General features: G+C 42.4%; 1 protein-coding gene across 1 annotated transcript in view; it reads right to left on the bottom strand.

Annotated features, from left to right (window-relative positions):
* The window catches only part of itga4 (integrin alpha 4), a 150,080-nt gene extending 142,454 nt beyond the window's left edge, over positions 1-7,626 (bottom strand). The window contains exons 1-2 of the mRNA XM_073047085.1: positions 7,365-7,626; positions 6,965-7,086 (exon numbers count right to left, since the gene is read on the bottom strand). Of these exons, the coding sequence (XP_072903186.1) occupies positions 6,965-7,086; positions 7,365-7,546 (304 nt within the window). The 5' untranslated portion in view covers positions 7,547-7,626. The remainder of the gene's footprint in view (positions 1-6,964; positions 7,087-7,364) is intronic.
* Positions 7,627-21,349: the final 13,723 nt, after the last annotated feature.

A 21,349-nucleotide genomic window follows, 5' to 3' on the forward strand; every position in this document is an offset into this window, starting at 1 on the left:
AGTTTGCCTCCCAGGTGCCAGGGCCCGGGATGTTTCTGATCGCGTCCATGATATCCTGAAGTGGGAATGTGAACAGCCAGAGGTCATGGTACATATTGGTACCGATGACATAGGTAGGAAAAGGGAGCCTGAAAACAGACTACAGGAAGTTAGAAAGGAAGTTGAAAAGCAGGACCTCAAAAGGTAGTAATCTCAGGATTACTGCCTGTGCCATGTGACAGTGAGTATAGGAATAGGTAAGAATAGAGCAAGGTGGAGGATGAATGCGTGGCTGAGGGATTGGAGCAGGAGGCAGGGATTCAGATTTCTGGATCATTGGGACCTTTTATGGGGCAGGCGTGACCTGTACAAAAAGGATGGGTTGCATTTGAATCCGAGGGAGACCAATATCCTGGCAGGGAGATTTGCTAAGGCTATTGGTGAGAGTTTAAACTAGAATTGCTGGGGGGGGGGGGGGGACTGAACTGAAGAAATGGAGGAAGGGGCAGTTGGCTCACAAATAGAAAAAGCTTGGAGACAGTGCGAGAGGGAGGATAGGCAGGTGACAGAGAAGAGACTTGCTCACACCGATGGTTTGAGATGTGTCTATTTCAATGCAAGATGCATCATGAACAAAGCAGATGAGCTTAAAGCATGCATCAGTACTTGGAGCTATGATATTGTGGCCATTACAGAGACTTGTTAGCTCAGGGGCAGGAATGGATACTTAAGAGCGCCAGGCTTTAGATGTTACAGAAAGGACAGGATGGGAGGATAAAGAGGTCGGGAGTGGCACTGCTGATCAGAGATCGTGTCACAGTTGCAGAAAAGGAGGAAGTCATGAAGGGATTGTTTACTGAGTTTCTTGTCATTGAAGTTAGAAACAGGAAGAGGTCAATAACTCGACTGGGACATCGAGGAGCATTTAGGGAGACAGATTCTGGAAAGGTGTAATAATAACGGGGTTGTCATGGTATGAGATTTTAATTTCCCAAATATTGTTTGGCATCTCCCTAGAGCAAAGGGTTTAGATGGGATGGAGTTTGTTAGATGTGTTCAGGAAGTTTTTCTGACACAATATGTAGATAAGCCTACAAGAGGAGAGGCTGTACTTGATCTGGTATTGGGAAATGAACCTGCTTAGGTGTCAGATCTCTCAGTGGGAGAGCATTTTGGAGATAATAATCACAATTCTATCTCCTTTACCATAGCATTGGAGAGGATAGGAACAGACAAGTTAGGGAAGTGTTTAATTGGAGTAAGGGGAAATGTGAAGCTATTAGGCAGGAACTTGGAAGCATAAATTGAGAATAGATGTTCTCAGGGAAATGTACAGCAGAAATGTGGCAAATGTTCAGGGGATATTTGCGTGGCATTCTGCATAGGTATGTTTGGGGAGCATGCCTATAAGAATAGGTTGAGTGAACTCGGTCTTTTCTCCTTGGAGCGATGGAGGATGAGAGGTGACCTGATAGAGGTGTTTAAGGTGATGAGAGGCATTGATTGCTGAATAGTCAGAGGCTTTTTCCCAGGGCTCAAATGGCTAACTCGAGAGGGCACAGTTTTAAGGTGCTTGGAAGAAGGTACAGAGAAGATGTCAGGGGTAAGTTTTTTTTTTACAAAGAGATTGATAAGTGCATGCAATGGGCTGCCGGCGACAGTGGTGGAGGCAGATACGATAGGATCTTTGAAGAGACTCCTGTATAGGTACATGGAGCTTAGAAAAATAGAGGGCTTTCGGTAACCCTTGGCAATTTCTAAAGTACATACGTGTTCAGCAAAGCATTGTGGGCTGAAGGGCCTGTATTGTGCTGTACATTTTCTATGTTTCTATGTAAAGTGCAAAGGGCCAGCAGAGAAGGAGGCAACAAGAACACGAATGACAAAGCAACATTTTAAACACTATTGAAATCGAGAAGACAAAAGTAGCCAAGAAGGGGGTGTAATCAACTTTCAATAACATTTGATTGCCGTCTCTGCTCTTGTATATAGCCATTTAGGGATAATGATGTCAAAGTAAATGCACGTAGGGACATGATAGGTTGGTAACCAGGGAAGAGATCTGAAGTAAAGGGCATTTTTGCTGCCATACTTAATTAGATTCCCATTTAAGTTTGGCCTTCTTGGGACAGATTTCTGTCCAGGGATCAAGAGGAGGGTATGTAGGGAAGTATTCTGTAGTTATGCGATTATAGCAGGTATTAATTCAAACAAGAACTAGTCTTCAGTTCTTAATGTGGATTGTAAATTGAGAGCAGTAAATTAAATTTAAAAACACACCTTTACAAATAAACAAGCTGGTTCACAGACTGAATAATATGGTTTGCAAAATAGTGACCATGAGGCTAAGACAGTTGTGTTGATTGGCCTGTATCAAACCAGGCATTGTGGGTTATGTTATTTGCATCATTGTGACTTGAACTCAAGCTGGCAGACCAGAAGGATGTTGTCACTTAACATATGCAAATGTCACTCCACTCTTTATGAAACGAGGAAGGCAGCAGAAAGGAAATTATAGACCAGTTTTCCAGACCTCAGTGGTTTGAAGATGTTGGAGTCAATTGTTAAGGATGAGGTTATGGAGTACTTGGCTACACAGGACAAAATAGTACAAAGTCAGTATGGTTTCCTTCAGGGAAAATCCTGCCTGACAAAGCTGTTGGAACTCCTTGAAGAGATTACAAGTAGAATAAAGGGGAAGCAGTGGGTGTTGTATATTTGGACTTTCAGAAGGCCTTTGACAAGGTGACACACGTAAGATTGCTTATCAAATTAAGAGCCCATGGTATTACAGGGAAGTTTTTAACATGGTTAGATCATTAGCTGACTGATAGAAGGCAGCGAATGGGAATAAAAGGAGCTCTTTCTGGTTGGCTGCCAGAGACGAGTGGTGTTCCGCAAGGGTCAGTGTTGGGACCATTCCTTTTTGTGCTCTATATCAATGATTTAGATGATGGAATAGATGGCTTTGTTGACAAGTTTACCGATTATATGAAAGTTGTGTTGAAGAAACAGAAAGACTATGGAACTATTTAGACAGATTAGGAGAATGGGCAAGTAAATGGTAAATAAAATATAATGTTGGAAAATGCATGGTCATGCATTTTGGTAGTAGAAATAAACCTGTGGACTATTTTCTAAATGGGGAGAAAATCCAAAAATCTGAGATGCAATGGAACTTGAGAGTCCTTGTGCAGAACACCCTAACTTGCAGGTAGAGTAGGTGGTGAGGAAGGCAAATGCAATGTTAGCATTCATTTCAAGAGGTCTAGAATGCAAGAGCAGGGATGTGATGCTGAGGCTTTACAAGGCGCTGCTGAGGCCTCACCTCGAGTATTGTGAACAGTTCTGGGGCTCCTCATCCAAGAAGTGCTGGCATTGGTGCAAAGAGGTTCAGAAGGAATGTTTGATCACTCTGGGTCTGTACTCAATTTAGAAGGATGAAGGGGATTTCATTGAAATCTTTTGAATGTTGAAAGGCCTGGACAGAGTAGATACAGAAAGGATGTTTCCCATGGCAGGGAGTCCAGGACAAGAGGGCACAGCCTCAGGATAGAGAGGCATCCATTTAAAATAGAGATGTGGAGAAATTTCTTCAGCCAGAGGGTGGTGAATTTGTGGAATTTATTACCACTGGCAGCTGTGGAGGCTAAGTCATTGGGTGTATTTAAGTCAGAGCTTGATACGTTCTTGATTGGACAGAGCATCAAAGGTTATGGGGAGAAGGCTGTGGAGTGGGGCTGAGGAGGGAAAAAAGGAATCAGCCATGATTGAATGGCAGAGCAGACTCGATGGGCCAAATGGCCTTAATTCTACTTTTATGTCTTATATCAAACATGGTCACTGGTGCAGGCAATCAATGGTGTTTTGTGTACAGTACTCAGGATATTTGAATACTCAGATAACCCTGACAGCATTAATTTTGGGTTGCTTGGTTCTGTCATCAGACACTTTTAGACTATTTTTGTGAATTACTTTGTGGCAAAGTGAGTTATTTTGTTATCATTCACAATGTTCTTTGTGAACATTATCTCCCACTGTAGATACGTAATTCAAAAGAAAGTACTGTCAACCCGCAATATTGAAGTGAATGACGTCATTGTAACCATTCAAATAGTATTGAACCAACTGCTGTTCCCTTTGATGTTAAGGGGATTGAAAATATTATATTCTTTTGGGTTTATGAGCCTCTACCAAGAGCGTCTCCATGAAAGTGCCTGCATTTGGTGATGAACAAAGACTTCTCTATCACCAGCTTCAAGTTCTCTCCAGTGACTTTGTTCACTGTCACAACGCCCACCAACAAGCAAGCTGCATCTGAAGATGAGCTGTGCACGAGCAACTCAATTCATTCACTGCAGTGAAGTGCAAGATGCAACCTCAGTCAACCTTGTCATAACCCAGCAGTTATACACCTGCTGGAATATTTTATGAAATGTCTGCTCTTAGCTTCCAACTCAAACTGCAAAGCAAAAACTCTATCTTGCACCACTTACTTTGGGTTTGTCAGTGCACAAGACATGGGGTCCACGAACAACAGTTATCAACAATGCTGGATCAAAATTAATATTTGACGTAGGCCTGAAATTTGTAACCATTGTGCAAGCTATCTGAGTTCTAACTTACACAGGTAAGAATACATGGAGAAGTATTTTTTTCATGTTTTGGATATCCCAGAATTGTACTAGCTATTTGGCACACACTCTCATAACTGCATAAGGATAAACTACAAAGTTAATAGGTCCAAATTATGGTGCTCAGGAGCTGCGTGGACATTGGAATCGACTTCCTCTCCAGCTCCTTGCTTCCGGTGTCATTGATGATGCACTTGTTTTTCTTCAGTCAAATTCTGTACCTTGGCAAGTTAGCTTCACTGACATCCTCTCTCTGGTGTGGTTCTCCCCATCAGTTTCAAACAATAAGCAAAAAGAAATGCAGATGCTAGAAACGGAAAGTAGGTAACAAATGCTGGAAATACTCTTTGGAGTGCTCCCAACCCCAGGGGATAAAATAGGTTGGGAAGCCCTGCCTTAGTGAAAAAAAAACAGAAAGCTCATTTCATTCAGACTGGAAAAGGCGAGAAAACGTGCATTTTAAATGCTGGAAGTCGGTCGGAGATCAGAAGGAACGTACGTTGAACACGAGCTTCCAGTTTTGCGGAACGATTCCAGATCAGATTCATTTTTTTAATCACTTGAAACATGCAGTGAAATGCCAAGCTTGCACTGACAACAACTGGCAGCTCGCAGATGTTACCACACGTTCCGCTGGTCATCTGGTACACAATGGTCAGCATGAGCTTCCATTTGCCTGAAGCTTTAATCCTCCACCCCACTGTGAGCTTTCTGACTTTGGTTTCATGTCCAATACAAGTTTAAGGGATAGACCCTCGTCATCTACATGGGCACCCTGCAACCCACAAGACTCAATGCTAATTTCAACAGTCCAGAAAAATCAGCCTTGCCTATTTGTCACTGGCCTGATCTGGCCATTTGTGTGGCAAAGTCATACACCTGTAATATTAATTCATTTTACTCTCTCTCCCCCCTCCCCCCACAGATGATGCCTGATCTGTTGGGGATTTCTAATGTTCTCTTTTAGTACTAATTTGTAGCCAACAGCTGTATACTTTATCTCTTAATGACAACATGTTGCTGCATTTGTGTTCTACTGGCTAGTATTAGAAGTTATTTTCATCTGCACAACACACGATCACAAAACTGCAGATGCTGCAAATCTGCAATAAAAATAGAACACACTTGAAAAACTTAAAGCCAGGTCAGAGGTAAACAGGAAAAGCTGATTTTTCTTTGACTGTTGAAATTAGCATAGGGTCCTGAGAGCTGCAATGTGCCCAGGTGGATGACAAAGGACTGTCCCTTGAACTAGTGTTGGATATGTAGCCAAAATGTGATTCAACACCAATTCATCAAGTTTTTGTTTAAAATACTCATTTTCTTAAAAAACGACTATACTGGCACCATTTTGTTCCACATTAAAGTTAACAGGAGAATAATCTCCACGTCTCTTAAAACATAGCACTCAGTGTCTGTGGCAGGGTGATAACTTAGAAACAGGAAACACTGGAAACATTAAATAGCCACACAACATCTACAGAAAGTGAATCAAGATGCTTTGTCAGAGAAGTGTTTGACCTGAAACATAAATTGGTACTACACCTGATCTTAGCCAAAAGACCGAGAGGCGATAAATTGTTAAACTTTCCAGAGATGCTGTCCGATTTGCTGAGCATTTCCTGTGCTTTACGTCTTGATTTCAGATTCCCAGCATCTTCAGTGTTTGACTTTTATTTATTGTAATTAAAGTGTTGTTCATATTACCTATGTTGCATGCAGTTCACTGGCTGGACTGTACCAGGAATTCATTGGACTGCAGTTTGCTGTTGAATGCAAACCGATGATTGTAACCTCAGGATTCCAAGATTTTACATGTGGGGAAACTGAATTTGCTGTTACCTTTACTGATAGTTTCATCACGATGACTGTGCGAGACACACAACTTAACCATACTTCTGCAATACTTCATGGTTAACAGTTTAATTATGTAGTTGAGCAAACATCACTTTCAAATGCATCAAGATTGCATAGTGACTGATTCAGGTTGAAGTGCTGGGGGGAGGCATATGGGGGCTGATGAAATTCAACTAGATATCCCATGGATGTTCTTTAATAAGAAGAAATGGAAGTGATGGCATCTGGGGCATGTTTTACACTTGCATATCCAAAATTGTTATGATCTACACACAAGTGGCATTATCAAATAAAGAGCACCCATGGAACTGCTTTTTTTTAAAAAATCTTATTTGTTGGAGATGAAAATGGCAGCAAAACGCTGGAAAACACCCGGATGAGCTCTCCCACACAAGGATCCAACTCAGCATGAATATGATATTTACATACTGGCGTTTCAGCATTCCTCTTTACCATAATATCACAGACAAAACTATAATGCCATTGTAACTCACCGAAAACGATTTCTTCGCACTCCTGGTCAGGATTTTGGCCGATTGCACATTTGTAAATAACTCCGGGATTTACTGTTACTTTATCGACGGAAGAATTTGCTTTTGGGGCCCCAACCACAAACCTACAGTGGCAAATGGTAAGGTAAAGGGGGGAAACAAATCCGTACAGCCATTAGTTACAAACTTTCCAAGCACTGGCAAAATAATGCTACCAAAACTTTTCTACCAAGTAGAATATTTTAAATCTGCAAACTATCTAAATCATGTTTTCTCTGCTAAATTCAGCATGAATTTGAGCAGTACACTGTTCAAAGTTACAATAATAAATTCCACAACATTTACTCAAATTTGGCTTGTTTTAAAAATCTTCATTTTAACATACTTCAAAACTGAAACTCACCATTTTTTGTCTTTACTACTGTGCAATATTACCGAATAACCAAAATATGTTCCTCCTGTCCCTTTAAACTGGATGGGATTTTTCAAATCCAGATTGTACAGGTGTACCGTTCTGAATAAATAATATAGCACTACCGTTACCCAGATGTCTCTCCAGCCAATTGGAAACTTTTCAAGTCTCATATTTTATTTCAATGCTCATTGAGTCAAAACTATACGTGCTCCCTGAAACTTACTCTGGAGCTCAACCAGGCGTCTAAAACCACGAGATAACACTAATAACAAAATGTTCACATCCCCGACCCCGACCCCGCCCCGTCCCTCCTCCTCCTCTCAACAGCATTGGCAACTTTGGCCGAGTATGCGCGCTAAGGGGCGCTGGTGTCCCTTCTGTCCAGGCACACGCTGACCTCCGGATTCCAGTCTGCTTACCGTGCTCTCTTCGGGATCAAAACACATCTGTACTCTTCTAAGAACAGTCTCAATTTTCTCATATACCCTTTTATTGTAATTCTTTCGTAACAATTTGAGTGCTTCATTGAAGGACTCTGCAAGTGTAGGGGCGTGAGAAATTACAAGAATACAATATTTTGAGGGGGAATTCCTGACCTTCACCACGAATTGAAGAGGCTGTGGAGGGGATGAATAATGTTTAGAATATAACAAAGATTTGCTAGTATTGATTTAGGGTTTGACACCCATGCGTGATAAGAATCTGGTCCAAATTTACCCTTCCCCCCGTTAAAGTTAATCCAAAGTTTCTAGAATTGCATGTTTCTTGCCTTTATATTAATTTGCCTTCAAGCGTCTAAGCAAAATTTTTAGTTACGAAAACGGCAGAAAAGATAGTCATAGGCTTGGGATATACTATTTCTTGAAATGCTCACCCAGCATGCATCAGGATTTCTCTATTAATGACTTTATCAATTAATGAAGTATTTGATAGACAGAAATTTGCATTAGCAATCAAAAATCACTTCACAAGCCACAGAAATGTATAATTTCTATAGTTGCTAAGCTTTATTTGTAGTTCAGTAGTTTTTTTTAAGAAAATGAATGTATTAAACAACACACACACACACACACACACACACACACACACACACACACACACACACACACACACACACACACTCACTCACTCACTCACTCACTCACTCACTCACTCACTCACTCACTCACTCACTCACTACTGGAGGAACTCAGCTGGTCAGACAACATCAATGGAATGAATAAACAGTAAATGTTTCAGGCCAAGACCCTTCTTCAGGACTGAAATTGAAGTGGGGAGATGCCAAAATTAAACAGAAATTGGTAAATTGACTTCTAAACAGGAATAGTAAACTCATAATCTGTTCCCAATCCAATATGCTTCATTTGTTCATTTGTCATAAATTCAAAATACAAATATGCATGTGATTTGGTTACTTGACTATAGATGCTGCTGGGATTGTTACTAGAATCAGGTTTATTATCACTGAACTATGCTGTGAAAGTTGTCTTTTGAAACAACAGTATAATGCAACTCATTAAAAGTACAATAAATAACAAAAATGAACAGTGAGATAATGTTCAGAAATCTGATGACAGAGGAAAAGAAGCTATTCTTAAAGTGTGGATTTTCAGGCTTCTGTACCTCCTCACTGATGGCAGTAATGAGAAGAGTGCATATCCCAGATACTGAGGGTCATTCTTGACAGCCTTGAGGCAATGCCTCTTAAAGATACTGTCAATAGTGGGAAAGAATGTGCCCATGATAGAGCTGGCTGAATCTACAACCTTCTGCAGCTACTTCCAATCTTGTGCATTGGAGCCTCCACACCAGGTGGTGATGCAAACAGTCAGAATACTCTCTGCTGTATACCTGCAGAAATTTACAAGTCTTCGGTGATTACCAAACCTCCTGAAACTGAACTAGAGGCACTGGCATGCCTCCTTCACAAGTGCATCAATGTGTTGGGCCCATAATAGATCCTCCAAGATGCTGAAATGGAGGAAGATAAAACTGCTCGCCCTTTCCATTGCTGACACAGTGAGGTCTCTTGTGTGTTCTTTTAACTTCATCTTCCTGGAATGCACGATCAGTTCCTTAGTCTTGCTGATGTTGAGTATAAGGCTGTTGTTACAACTTCACTCAACCAGCTGATCTATCTCACTCCTGTTCACCCCCTCATTACCGTCTGAAATTTTACCAACACCTGTGGTATCATCTGCCAATTTATAGTCATACAGCATAGAAGCAGGCTGTTCGGCCCATGTAATCCATGCTGACCTGTTTTTCTGTCATCTTACAAATGACATTTAAGCTGTGTTTAGAAACATAGAAACATAGAAAATAGGTGCAGGAGTAGGCCATTCAGCTCTTCAAGCCTGCACCGCCATTCAGTATGATCATGGCTGATCATCCAACTCAGAACCCTGTACCTGCTTTCTCTCCATACCCCCGATCCCTTTCGCCACAAGGGCCATATCTAACTTCCTTTTAAATATAGCCAATGAACTGGCCTCAACTGTTTCCTGTGGCAGAGAATTCCATAAATTCACCACTCTCTGTGTGAAGAAGTTTTACCTCATCTCGGTCCTAAAAGGCTTCCCCTTTATCCTTAAACTGTGACCCCTCGTTCTGGACCTCCCCAACATCAGAAACAATCTTCCTGCATCTAGCCTGTCCAATCCCTTTAGAATTTTATACGTTTCAATAAGATCCCCCCTCAATCTTCTAAATTCCAGTGAGTATAAGCCTAGTCGATCCAGTCTTTCTTCATAAGAAAGTCCTGCCATCCCAGGAATCAATCTGGTGAACCTTCTCTGTACTCCCTCTATGGCAAGAATGTCTTTCCTCAGATTAGGGGACCAAAACTGCACACAATATTCTAGGTGCGGTCTCACCAAGGCCTTGTACAACTGCAGTAGAACCTCCCTGCTCCTGTACTCAAATCTTTTTGCTATGAATACCAAAATACCATTTGCCTTTTTCACCGCCTGCTGTACCTGCATGCCCACCTTCAATGACTGGTGTACAATGACACCCAGGTCTCGTTGCATCTCCCCTTTTCCTAATCGACCACCATTCAGATAATAATCTGTTTTCCTGTTCTTGCAACCAAAGTGGATAACCTCACATTTATCCACATTAAATTGCATCTGCCATGAATTTACCCACTCACCTAACCTGTCCAAGTCACCCTGCATCCTCTTAGCATCCTCCTCACAGCTAACACCGCCACCCAGCTTCGTGTTATCTGCAAACTTGGAGATGCTGCATTTAATTCCCTCGTCTAAATCATTAATATATATTGTAAACAACTGGGGTCCCAGTACTGAGCCTTGCGGTACCCCACTAGTCACTGACTGCCATTCTGAAAAGGTCCCATTTACTCCCATTCTTTGCTTCCTGTCTGCCAACCAATTCTCTATCCACATCAATACCATACCCCCAATACCGTGTGCTTTAAGTTTGCACACTAATCTCCTGTGTGGGACCTTGTCAAAAGCCTTTTGAAAATCTGAATATACCACATCCACTGGCTCTCCCCTATCCACTCTACTAGTTACATCTTCAAAAAATTCTATAAGATTCGTCAGACATGATTTTCCTTTCACAAATCCAGGTTGACTTTGTCCGATGATTTCACCTCTTTCCAAATGTGCTGTTATCACATCTTTGATAACTGACTCTAGCATTTTCCCCACCACTGATGTCAGGCTAACCGGTCTATAATTCCCCGGTTTCTTCCTCCCTCCTTTTTTAAAAAGTGGAGTTACATTAGCCACCCTCCAATCCTCAGGAACTAATCCAGAATCTAAGGAGTTTTGAAAAATTATCACTAATGCATCCACTATTTCTTGGGCTACTTCCTTAAGCACTCTGGGATGCAGACCATCTGGTCCTGGGGATTTATCTGCCTTTAATCCCTTCAATTTACCTAACACCACTTCCCTACTAACATGTATTTCCCTCAGTTCCTCCATCTCACTAGACCCTCAGTCCCTTAATATTTCCGGAAGATTATTTATGTCCTCCTTAGTGAGGACAGAACCAAAGTAGTTATTCAATTGGTCTGCCATGTCTTTGTTCCCTATGATCAATTCACCTGTTTCTGACTGTAAAGGACCTACATTTGTCTTGACCAATCTTTTTCTTTTCACGTATCTATAAAAGCTTTTACAGTCAGTTTTTATGTTCCCTGCCAGCTTTCTCTCATAATCTTTTTTCCCTTTCTTAATTAAGCCCTTTGTCCTCCTCTGCTGGTCTCTGAATTTCTCCCAGTCCTCAGGTGTGCCACTTTTTTTTTTGCTAATTTATATGTTTCTTCTTTGGACTTGATACTATCCCTAATTTCCCCTGTCAGCCACTGGTGCTCTACCTTCCCTGGTTTATTCTTTTGCTAAACTGGGATGAACAATTTTTGTAGTTCATCCATGCAATCTTTAAATGCCTGCCATTGCATATCCACCGTCAACCCTTTAAGTATCATTTGCCAGTCTATCTTAGCGAATTCACATCTCATACCTTCAAAGTTACCCTTCTTTAAGTCCAGAACCTTTGTTTCTGAATTAACTATGTCACTCTCCATCTTAATGAAGAATTCCACCATATTATGGTCACTCTTACCCAAGGGGCCTCGCACGACAAGATTGCTAACTAACCCTTCCTCATTGCTCAATACCCAATCTAGAATGGCCTGCTCTCTAGTTGGTTCCTCGACATGTTGGTTCAGAAAACCATCCTGCATACATTCCAAGAAATCCTCTTCCTCAGCACCCTTACCAATTTGGTTCACCCAATCTATATGTAGATTGAAGTCACCCATTATAACTACTGTTCCTTTATTGCACGCATTTCTAATTTCCTGTTTAATGCCATCCCCAACCTCACTACTACTGTTAGGTGGCCTGTACACAACTCCCACCAGCGTTTTCTGCCCCTTAGTGTTATGCAGCTCTACCCATATCGATTCCACATCCTCCAGGCTAATGTCCTTCCTTTCGATTGCGTTAATCTCCTCTCTAACCAGCAATGCTACCCCACCTCCTTTTCTTTCCTGTCTATCCCTCCTGAATATTGAATATCTCTGGATGTTGAGCTCCCATCCTTGGTCACCCTGGAGCCATGTCTCTGTGATCCCAACTATATCATATTCATTAATAACTATCTGCACATTCAATTCATCCACCTTGTTACGAATGCTCCTCGCATTGACACACAAAGCCTTCAGGCTTGTTTTTACAACACTCTTAGCCCTTATACAATTATGTTGAAAAGTGGCTCTTTTTGCTTTTTGCCCTGGATTTGCCTGCCTGCCACTTTTACTTTTCACCTTACTACTTTTTGCTTTCATTCCACATTACCCAGAGTGCTTTCTTCTGTGCCTATGTCTGCACAATTTCCAGCCCCAGCCAGGAATTCAGCTGACCAGAGTGTGGAGCTTGTGAAATGCACTGTACAAATGGAAGCCCCTTCTTCTCTGCCCATGTCTGCACAATTTCCAGCCCTAGCCAGGAACTCAGCTGACCAGAGTGTGGAGCTTGTGAAATGCACTGTACAAATGGAAGTCCCTTCTTCTGTGCCTATGTCTGCACAATTTCCGGCCCCAGCCAGGAACTCAGCTGACCAGAGTGTGGAGCTTGTGAAATGCACTGTACAAATGGAAGTCCCTTCTTCTCTGCCTATGTCTGCACAATTTCCAGCCCCAGCCAGGAACTCAGCTGACCAGAGTGTGGAGCTTGTGAAATGCACTGTACAAATGGAAGTCTCTTCTTCTCTGCCTATGTCTGCACAATTTCCAGCCCCAGCCAGGAACTGAGCAGGCTTATTGGACCAACTTTGCTCCTCTCCAAACTCCTGCTTTTCTCCACAGACAACCTCCATTCCAGACTGAAAACCTACTGTTTTCTCTTTCCTCCACGTCAGTGCTGTCTGATATCAACCCAGATATCCATGAGCCAACTCAGCAATGACCTAGTCAAGGAAAACAGGATAAGGCCATTGGGCCCACTGTCCATAACAGTCACCAAGCACCCATTGCTCTCACATTTTTAACATCTTCCCCTAAGATTTACCATCCATTTACACACCAGGGGCAATTTACAGTGGCCAACTAACCTATAGGGACTTGATTCATTAGAATTTAAGAGACTGAGAAGCAGCTCCGATTCAGTTGTTTTCAGGTTGTTTTAGGTTCAGGGACAGGGATGTTGGGAAATAGGGAGAGGCCTAAATCTAAGCCTCCACTCCAGATTCAAAGGTGAGTAACATGGACATGTAGGATGCCAGCAGAACAGGGAGGAACGAGGACCAGTCACCACCTGGGCACATGACACACACGATTGGCATTCAAGGCCTAGTATTCAGAATCCCATCTTCGGGTTTAACCACACAAGTCCCTGAGTTATGCTAGTGCTGATTGTCAGTGATGAGATGTTATTTCCACTGACTGTGGTCTCCCAGTGAGGAAGTTAAGGATCCAGTTCAGTTGCAGAGGGAGGTACAGAGGCCCAACTTTTGAAGCTTGTTGATTACTTCTAAAGGGATGACAGTATTGAGTGCTGAGCTGTATTTAATAAACTACCTGATGGATGTTTTGCTGTTGTCAGGGTGCTCCAAAGCTGAGTGGAGGGCCAATGAGTTGGCACCTACTGTAGATTTGTTGTGGCATTTGGCAAATTGTAGCAGGTCCAGGTCCTTGCTCAGGCAGGAGTTAATTCTAGCCAGATCAACTCTCAAAGTGCTTTTCTAATGTGATCATCCTGTTCTTCTTGTGCACTGATATGATTGCTGCCCCTTTGAAACAGTGGCAAACCTCCAACTCCAGCAGTCAGAGGTGGAAGGTACCTTTGAACTCTCCAGCCAGTCAGTCGGCACAGGATTTCAATACTCTGCCGAGTACACTGTAGAAGCCCAACGCCTTGTGTGGGTTCATCCTCTTGAAGGATGCTTTGGCGTGGCTTCTAAACAGAGATCACAGGCTCACTGGATCCTTGGGGGGGATTTGCACAAACCTAGTGTTATTCTCCTTTTCAAAGCTTGTATAAAAGTTGTTGAATTCATCAGCTATTTATGCTGTTTAGATTCGCCTTATTGGACATAATGACAAGCAAACCCTGCTACAGCTGTTGTGCATCCAATTGTCTCTATGGTTGCCCAGGGGAAGTAGCTGTGGGCATTTTAAGCAGCTACGTACACTCAGGCATGCCTGTACACATGCTCATTAATGCCAATCATGAGGCAGCATGTAAAAACATGGTCAAGAGGTTCAGTTGTTGTTCAGACCAAAGATCAGAATGGGGAAGAAATGGAATCTAAATGACCATGGAATTGTTGTTGGTGCTAAACATGGTAGTTTGAGTTTCTCAGGAATTGATGATCTCCTAGGATTTTCACGCAGGGCAGTCTCCAGAGTTTGTAGAGAATGGTGTGGAAAACAACCAATCAGCTGAAGCTCTGTGGGTGAAAATGCTTTGTTATGGAGCGAGGTCAGAGGAAAATGGCAAAACTGGTTCAAGATGACAGGAAGGTGACAGTAACTGAAATATCCACGTAATACAACAGTGGTGTGCAGAAGAACATCTCTGAATGCACAATACATCGAACCTTGAAGTTGATGGGCTACAACAGCAGAAGACCGCAAACATACACTCAGTGGCTACCTTATTAGGTACAAGAGGTACCTGATAAAGTGGTCACTAAGTGCCTTTTATTCCCACAAGTTATTGTTCCTAGTATTTGCAGATCCAGCAGTTATTCCCCAATGATCACTGTCCTGAAATGGTGATGATCTGCAATCGAGCAGCTTATAAGCAGTATGCCTGTCTGGAGCATATAAGAAGCCAACTGAAGGGACGTTTGGGGTCAGGGTCAATTATGTTGGTGTTTCTGGAATGAAGAGGATAAACAAGAAAGAATGCCACAGATCATTTTTCAGAAAGGCTTTCGATAGCCAAGTAATTAAAACAGAAAATGTTGAGTGACTAAACTTCTCACACTCCCATTCTCACTTCTTTCCTCAGCTTTCTGAACTGGTTTAAAAGAAACCATTATTAGCACTAATTGCTTGTAATATAGCATTAATACATATTTTGATATGTGTCTTCAATATTCAGCAATCTTATTATAAAGCATGGACTTTCAAACAAACAACAACAGAAAAACAGGATTGCTGAAACAAGAATGACAGGTAAGAAGGAAAACGTGTTGTGACTTTCCTTTGTGGGTTTGAAATAATTATACTCTGGGAAATAATAATGTTATGTCCTTGTTGTGTTCAACAAGAGCCAAGAATGGGGTTGATTTATTAAGGACCAAGAGGTATTTAGTACCCACTAGGAAGAACACTTCAAAGGCCTCCTTAATGACAAATCTGTTTTTGATGTTTTGACATTTGTTTTGACCCCATCCCAGCAACAGAAAGTTGCATGGTTTGGCAGATTCTGCTGTTGCCTCACATCTCCAATAATCTCAGTCAATCCTCACTGTCAGAGTTGTGTGTATAGAGTCTGTGCATTCTCCCTTTGACCACGTAGGCTTCCCCAGGTGCCCTGCTTTCCTCACAGATCCTGAAGTAGCCAATGGCCAAAGTAACTAAGGACTAGTGTTGGCATGCCATAGGAAATCAGTGAGAGGCAACGGATGGGCGAGAGAAAAGGTTACCAGGAAACAATACGAACAATGGGATTGCCCCCAGGAAAAGAAAGAGCTTTGATGAATAAAATGGTCTATTTCTCTGTCATAGGAAATAAGAGAATATCAAATCCCATTCTTACCCCATAATCGATGCTGTCTTTTGTTTTATAGAAATCCAAACAACTCCTGCTGCAGGACTTCTAGTTTTCATGGGTGAAGAATTCCATATCACCAACGTCTGAGTAAAGAAATGGCTCTTCAAAACAGAAAACCTGAAGACTCACCTCTTTTAAAAACTCCTGATTCTTGCTCCAAGTCCCAGCTCCTGATAGGTAAAACTGAATATTCTTAATATTGGCATCCTAATTACACTTAAGAAACTCCGTTAGACAGGCTATGACATTCACACGCCAAGCACTGTTCTAAAGACAGTCACTCTATAGCAAGCCCTGCAGAAGCAAGAGATTATTAGGTGAGATTACATTTGAGATGTAACTCAGAGCCCCGAGCTGATGCAATGTGAGCACAGAAAAGCCCAGTACAAACTCCAGAAGGTAAATTACAGGACCTAGTTTCTACCTAATTCAGCAACTCTTTAACCACCCACTATCATATACTCCCTCTGAAACTAAATGTTTTTCAGGATCTTTCCACTGAATACTCCCACACAAATGAGTCTGATCACCTCCTCTTCTAATGCCTATAAGTTCTAGATTCACCCCAAGCACTCTAACCATAACCCAAACCACAGGTGAGATCTCTCTCAACCAAAAACCCTCCACATCCATAACCCACCTAGTACTGAAGTCTCTGCACACATTTTCAGTATAAAGTTTATTCTATTGCACATGATGCCGTGGGCATAAACAAAACAGAATATTCTGTGAGGAGCCCAGGAGGCAAATATTGACTACAACCCTCCTCCACGCCCTTGCATACTGCAAGTTTTTTGTATCTTTTGAGAGACCACACAAATTTAAGCAATTACGTTTACAACCACATTTTTCCCCCTTTGAACTTCACAGTTGACAAAGTTCACTCACTCAGATCATGATGTGACATTGCTAAATAAAATTAAACAACGTACTGAAACTGATCTTCCATACCAGCAGAAAACAAATCTTACAGTAGAATAAGTAGGTCAAGTGTGCTAGGGAACTTATGTTTTTTAGGTAAAGCATTACCTACAGTACATACTCTGTGTTTTGGGCTATATCTTGTAAGTAGAATCAATGGTGCAATGTCAAAATCTCTTCTGAAGTTTGGAAACTATGAATACTTCCAATGTGCAATGAAGCTTTCTTTATATTGTTCCTAAAATACACCCAAAGAACATCAGAAGAGCATCTGCTTCACACTGTTTTTTTCTGACATTATAAATAAGGCTGACAAGTTATTGTCAAATTCGTGCCAAAGTATATTTAGTTTTACACTTGAAATGAATGACAAGTGAATATTTAAGCTTCTTTGGCACTATATTAGACATTAGAAGTTAATTTTGAGCTCCTTGACTATGAGAAAATCACAGCTGTCATATTGGTCTCAATAAAGCATTGACATATGGATCAGACAAATTCTTGCATCTCTCTTTTTATTGCAAAAGTGATCAAATTCTCAACTCTGTCAGATGATTGTCAGGACAAATCCTACGACTGCACACAAAGACCAAGGATGGGTCTCCAGTGAAGTGCTGAGGGAGCCTGGCCATTTTTCCAAGGATCCATTAAAAGTAGAACCAACATAAGCCAGAGGGTGGTGAATCTGTGGAATTTGTTGCCACGGGTGGCAGTGGAGGCCAAGTCATTGGGTATATTTAAGGCAGAGATTGATAGGTAGCTGAGTAGTCAGGGCATCAAAAGTTATGGTGAGATGGCAGGGGAGTGGGACTAAATGGGAGAATGGATCAGCTCATGATAAAATGGCGGCACAGACTCGATGGGCCGAGTGGCTGACTTCTGCTCCTTTGTCTTAAAAAAGGTAGACATAAAAGATCCTATGGACTGAAATAGGAGGGAGAATTATCCATAAGCAATATTTATCCCTCAACCAACATTATTGAAATATATGTTTAGATCATGAATACATTGCTCTTTGAAGTATCCTTGCCAGACTTCCTACATTATGAGCAGCTGTAGCTCAAATGGCCTTCATGGCTTGAAAATGGCTTTGGAATGTCATGAGGTCATGAAAGGCACAGTTTCAGCACAAGTATATACTTCAGTTTTGCTTGTGTTGCTGGAAGTTTGAGAGGGGATCTGAGTGCAACATATAAGATTATTAAGGGATTGGACAAGATAGAGGCAGGAAATATGTTCCAGATGCTGGGAGAGTCCAGTATCAGAGGGCATGGTTTGAGAATAAGGGGTAGGTCATTTAGGACAGAGTTAAGGAAAAACTTCTTCTCCCTGAGAGTTGTGGGGGTCTGGAATGCACTGCCTCGGAAGGCAGTGGAGGCCAATTCTCTGGATGCTTTCAAGAAGGAGCTAGATAGGTATCTTATGGATAGGGGAATCAAGGGATATGGGGACAAGGCAGGAACCAGGTATTGATAGTAGATGATCAGCCATGATCTCAAAATGGCGGTGCAGGCTCGAAGGGCTGAATGGTCTACTTCTGCACCTATTGTCTATTGTCTATAAGTTCAGTGCTTGTGACCTACAGCACCACTGGTATTGATTCCAGCTCAAGTCATTAATTTAACATAGAACACAGAAAGGCCCAGCAAAGGAAGAGGCCCTTCAGCCCACTATGTTATACTGAACCAATAAATGGCTAACTAAACTAATCTCTTCTACCTACACGATGTCAATATCCTTCCATTTCCCTGTTCAATGCAGAGACAAGTAAACCTTATGAGCAGCAAACTGAACACCAGCTCGTCCATCTCTTCCGGCCCCAACACCCTGACCGTTACAATCTAGCCCAGCGCTTAAATCAGCCAAGCAGCAGGTAGTTCCTCGTTCTTGGGCCAAGAAGCTGCTGGCTCGATTCGGCCGGAACCCGAACTTTCCAATCTAGCCCGGTGCTTAAATCATTCAGCCATCCGTTTGTTCTGAGCTCTCCGGCCCAGGCCCTGCTACCTTGCTGCTGCTTGAAATTTACTCGAAGCCCACAACAGCAGCGGCCAAACATTGGCCGTTCCATGCTCTTGGGCCTGGGCCCCACCACCTCGATTCAGGCCATACACACCACAACTGTCCTGCAACTTTGAGACTTCAATTCACATCACAAAGATGCCAGGTCGCTGCAGGTCGTTCAAAAGCTCAGCTCCAAAGGGGAAGTTACAGGCTATTGATTACATAGATAGTTTTTGAGAACATGTGTAATTAATAAAATAATTAATAGTTTTGGTTGCTGCCAGGAAGTTGTCACTGTGCTTCACCAGTGCCATCTTAAACCACAAATCAGATATTGGTCAAGGCCCAGCAATTGCTTCAATTGCCCCTCTCAATAAGATGAGGTATATCCCATCAGACCCTGAGGCCTCATCCATCTTAGTGCTCTTTAAAAGATTCAACAATACCTCCTCCTTTACCACAAAACATCAATACACACAACACTGATCTGCCTATCTTCCACATCTTTCCCCTTGGTAAACATTGATATAAAGTACTCTATAAGGACCTCGCTCACATCTTCCACATTCAAGCAAATGTCCCCCTTTATCCTTGAGTGGTACTATCCTCTCCCTGGTTATAGAATTATCGCATCATAGAACACTACTGCACAGAAATAGGCCATTCAGCCCACTTAGTCTGTGCAGAACCATTAATCTGCCTAGTCCCATCAAAATGCATCCAGAACATAGCTCTCCATAACCTTACCATCCATCTACCTATCCGAATTTCTCTCGTGTTGAAATTGACCCCGCATCCATCACTTGCACTGCCAACTTGTTCCACACTCACCACCCTCTGAGAGAAGAAGTTCCCCCTCATGTTCACCTCAAAAATATTAAACCTTACATCCTTAATACATGTAATCTCACTCAACCTCAGTGGAAAAAGCCTACTTCCAATTACCCTATCTCTACCCCTTATAATTTTATATACCTCTATCAAGCCTACTCTCAATCTTCTATGTTCCATAAAATGAAGTTCGAACCTATTGAACCTTTCCCTATAACTCAGGTCCTCAAGTACTGCCACATCCTTGTTTATTTTCTCCGCACTTTTTCAATCTTATTTATATCTTTCCTGAAGGTAACTGATCAAAACTAGACACAATACTCCAAATTAGAAAACACAAAGCAGACCGCTTCGTCGAGCACCTCCACTCCGTCCGCCACAACAGACAGGACCTCCTGGTTGCCACCCACTTCAACTCTGCTTCACATTCCCATTCGGATATGTCCATACATGGCCTCCTCTACTGCCATTGATGAGGCCAAACTCAGGTTGGAGGAGCAACACCTCATACACCGTCTGGGTAGTCTCCAGCCCCTTAGTATGAACATTGAATTCTCCAACTTTCGGCAGTTCCCTCCCTCTCGCTTCCCCCATCCCACTTTCACTCTGCCTCCTCTTCTAGCTGCCTATCACCTCTTTCATGATTCTGCCTTCTTCTACTACCCATAGTGCTTTCCCCTTACATTCCTCCCTCACCTTTCCTGCCTATCCCCTCCCTGCTTCCCCTCCCCCACCCCTTGATCTTTCCTCTGATTGGTTTTTCACCTGGCCCCTTCCCCCCTCCCCCCACCTTCTTTATAGGGCCCCTGCCCTCTCCTTCTTCAGTCCTTACGAAGGGTCTCGGCCCAAAACGTTGACTGCTCGTTTCAACGGATGCTGCCCGACCTGCTGAGTTCATCCAGCTTGTTTGTACTCCAAATTAGACTTCACTAATGTCTTAGACAATTTCAACATAGAATCCCAACTCTTGTACTCAATACATTGATTTATGAAGGCCAATGTGCCAAAAGCTTTCTTTACGACACTATCTACCTGTGATGCCAGTACAGTATATTCCATGATCCCTCGGTTCTACCAGACTCCTCAGTGCCTTATTGCTCCCTGCGTAAGACCTATCCTGGCTGGTCCTCCCAAACTGCAAAGTGTAACACCTCACACTTATCTGCACTGAAGTCCATTTGTCAATTTTCAGCCGATTTTCCAGCTGGTCCAGGTCCCGCTGCAAGCTTTGATAGTCTTCCTCGCTGTCCACTACACCACCAATCTTGGTATCATCCACAAATCATCCAGGTCGTTGACATAGGTTGCAGACACAACAGCCCCAGTACTTATCCTTGCAATACTTCACCAGTCACAGGCTTCCAGTCAGAGAGGCAGTCATCTACAAGAACTCTCTGGCTTCTTGCGCAAGGCCAATGACTAATCCAATTCACTGCCTCATCTTGAATGCCAAGC

This window comes from Hemitrygon akajei, chromosome 5 (genome assembly GCF_048418815.1).
Source record: "Hemitrygon akajei chromosome 5, sHemAka1.3, whole genome shotgun sequence".
NCBI classification, from domain to species: domain Eukaryota; kingdom Metazoa; phylum Chordata; class Chondrichthyes; order Myliobatiformes; family Dasyatidae; genus Hemitrygon; species Hemitrygon akajei.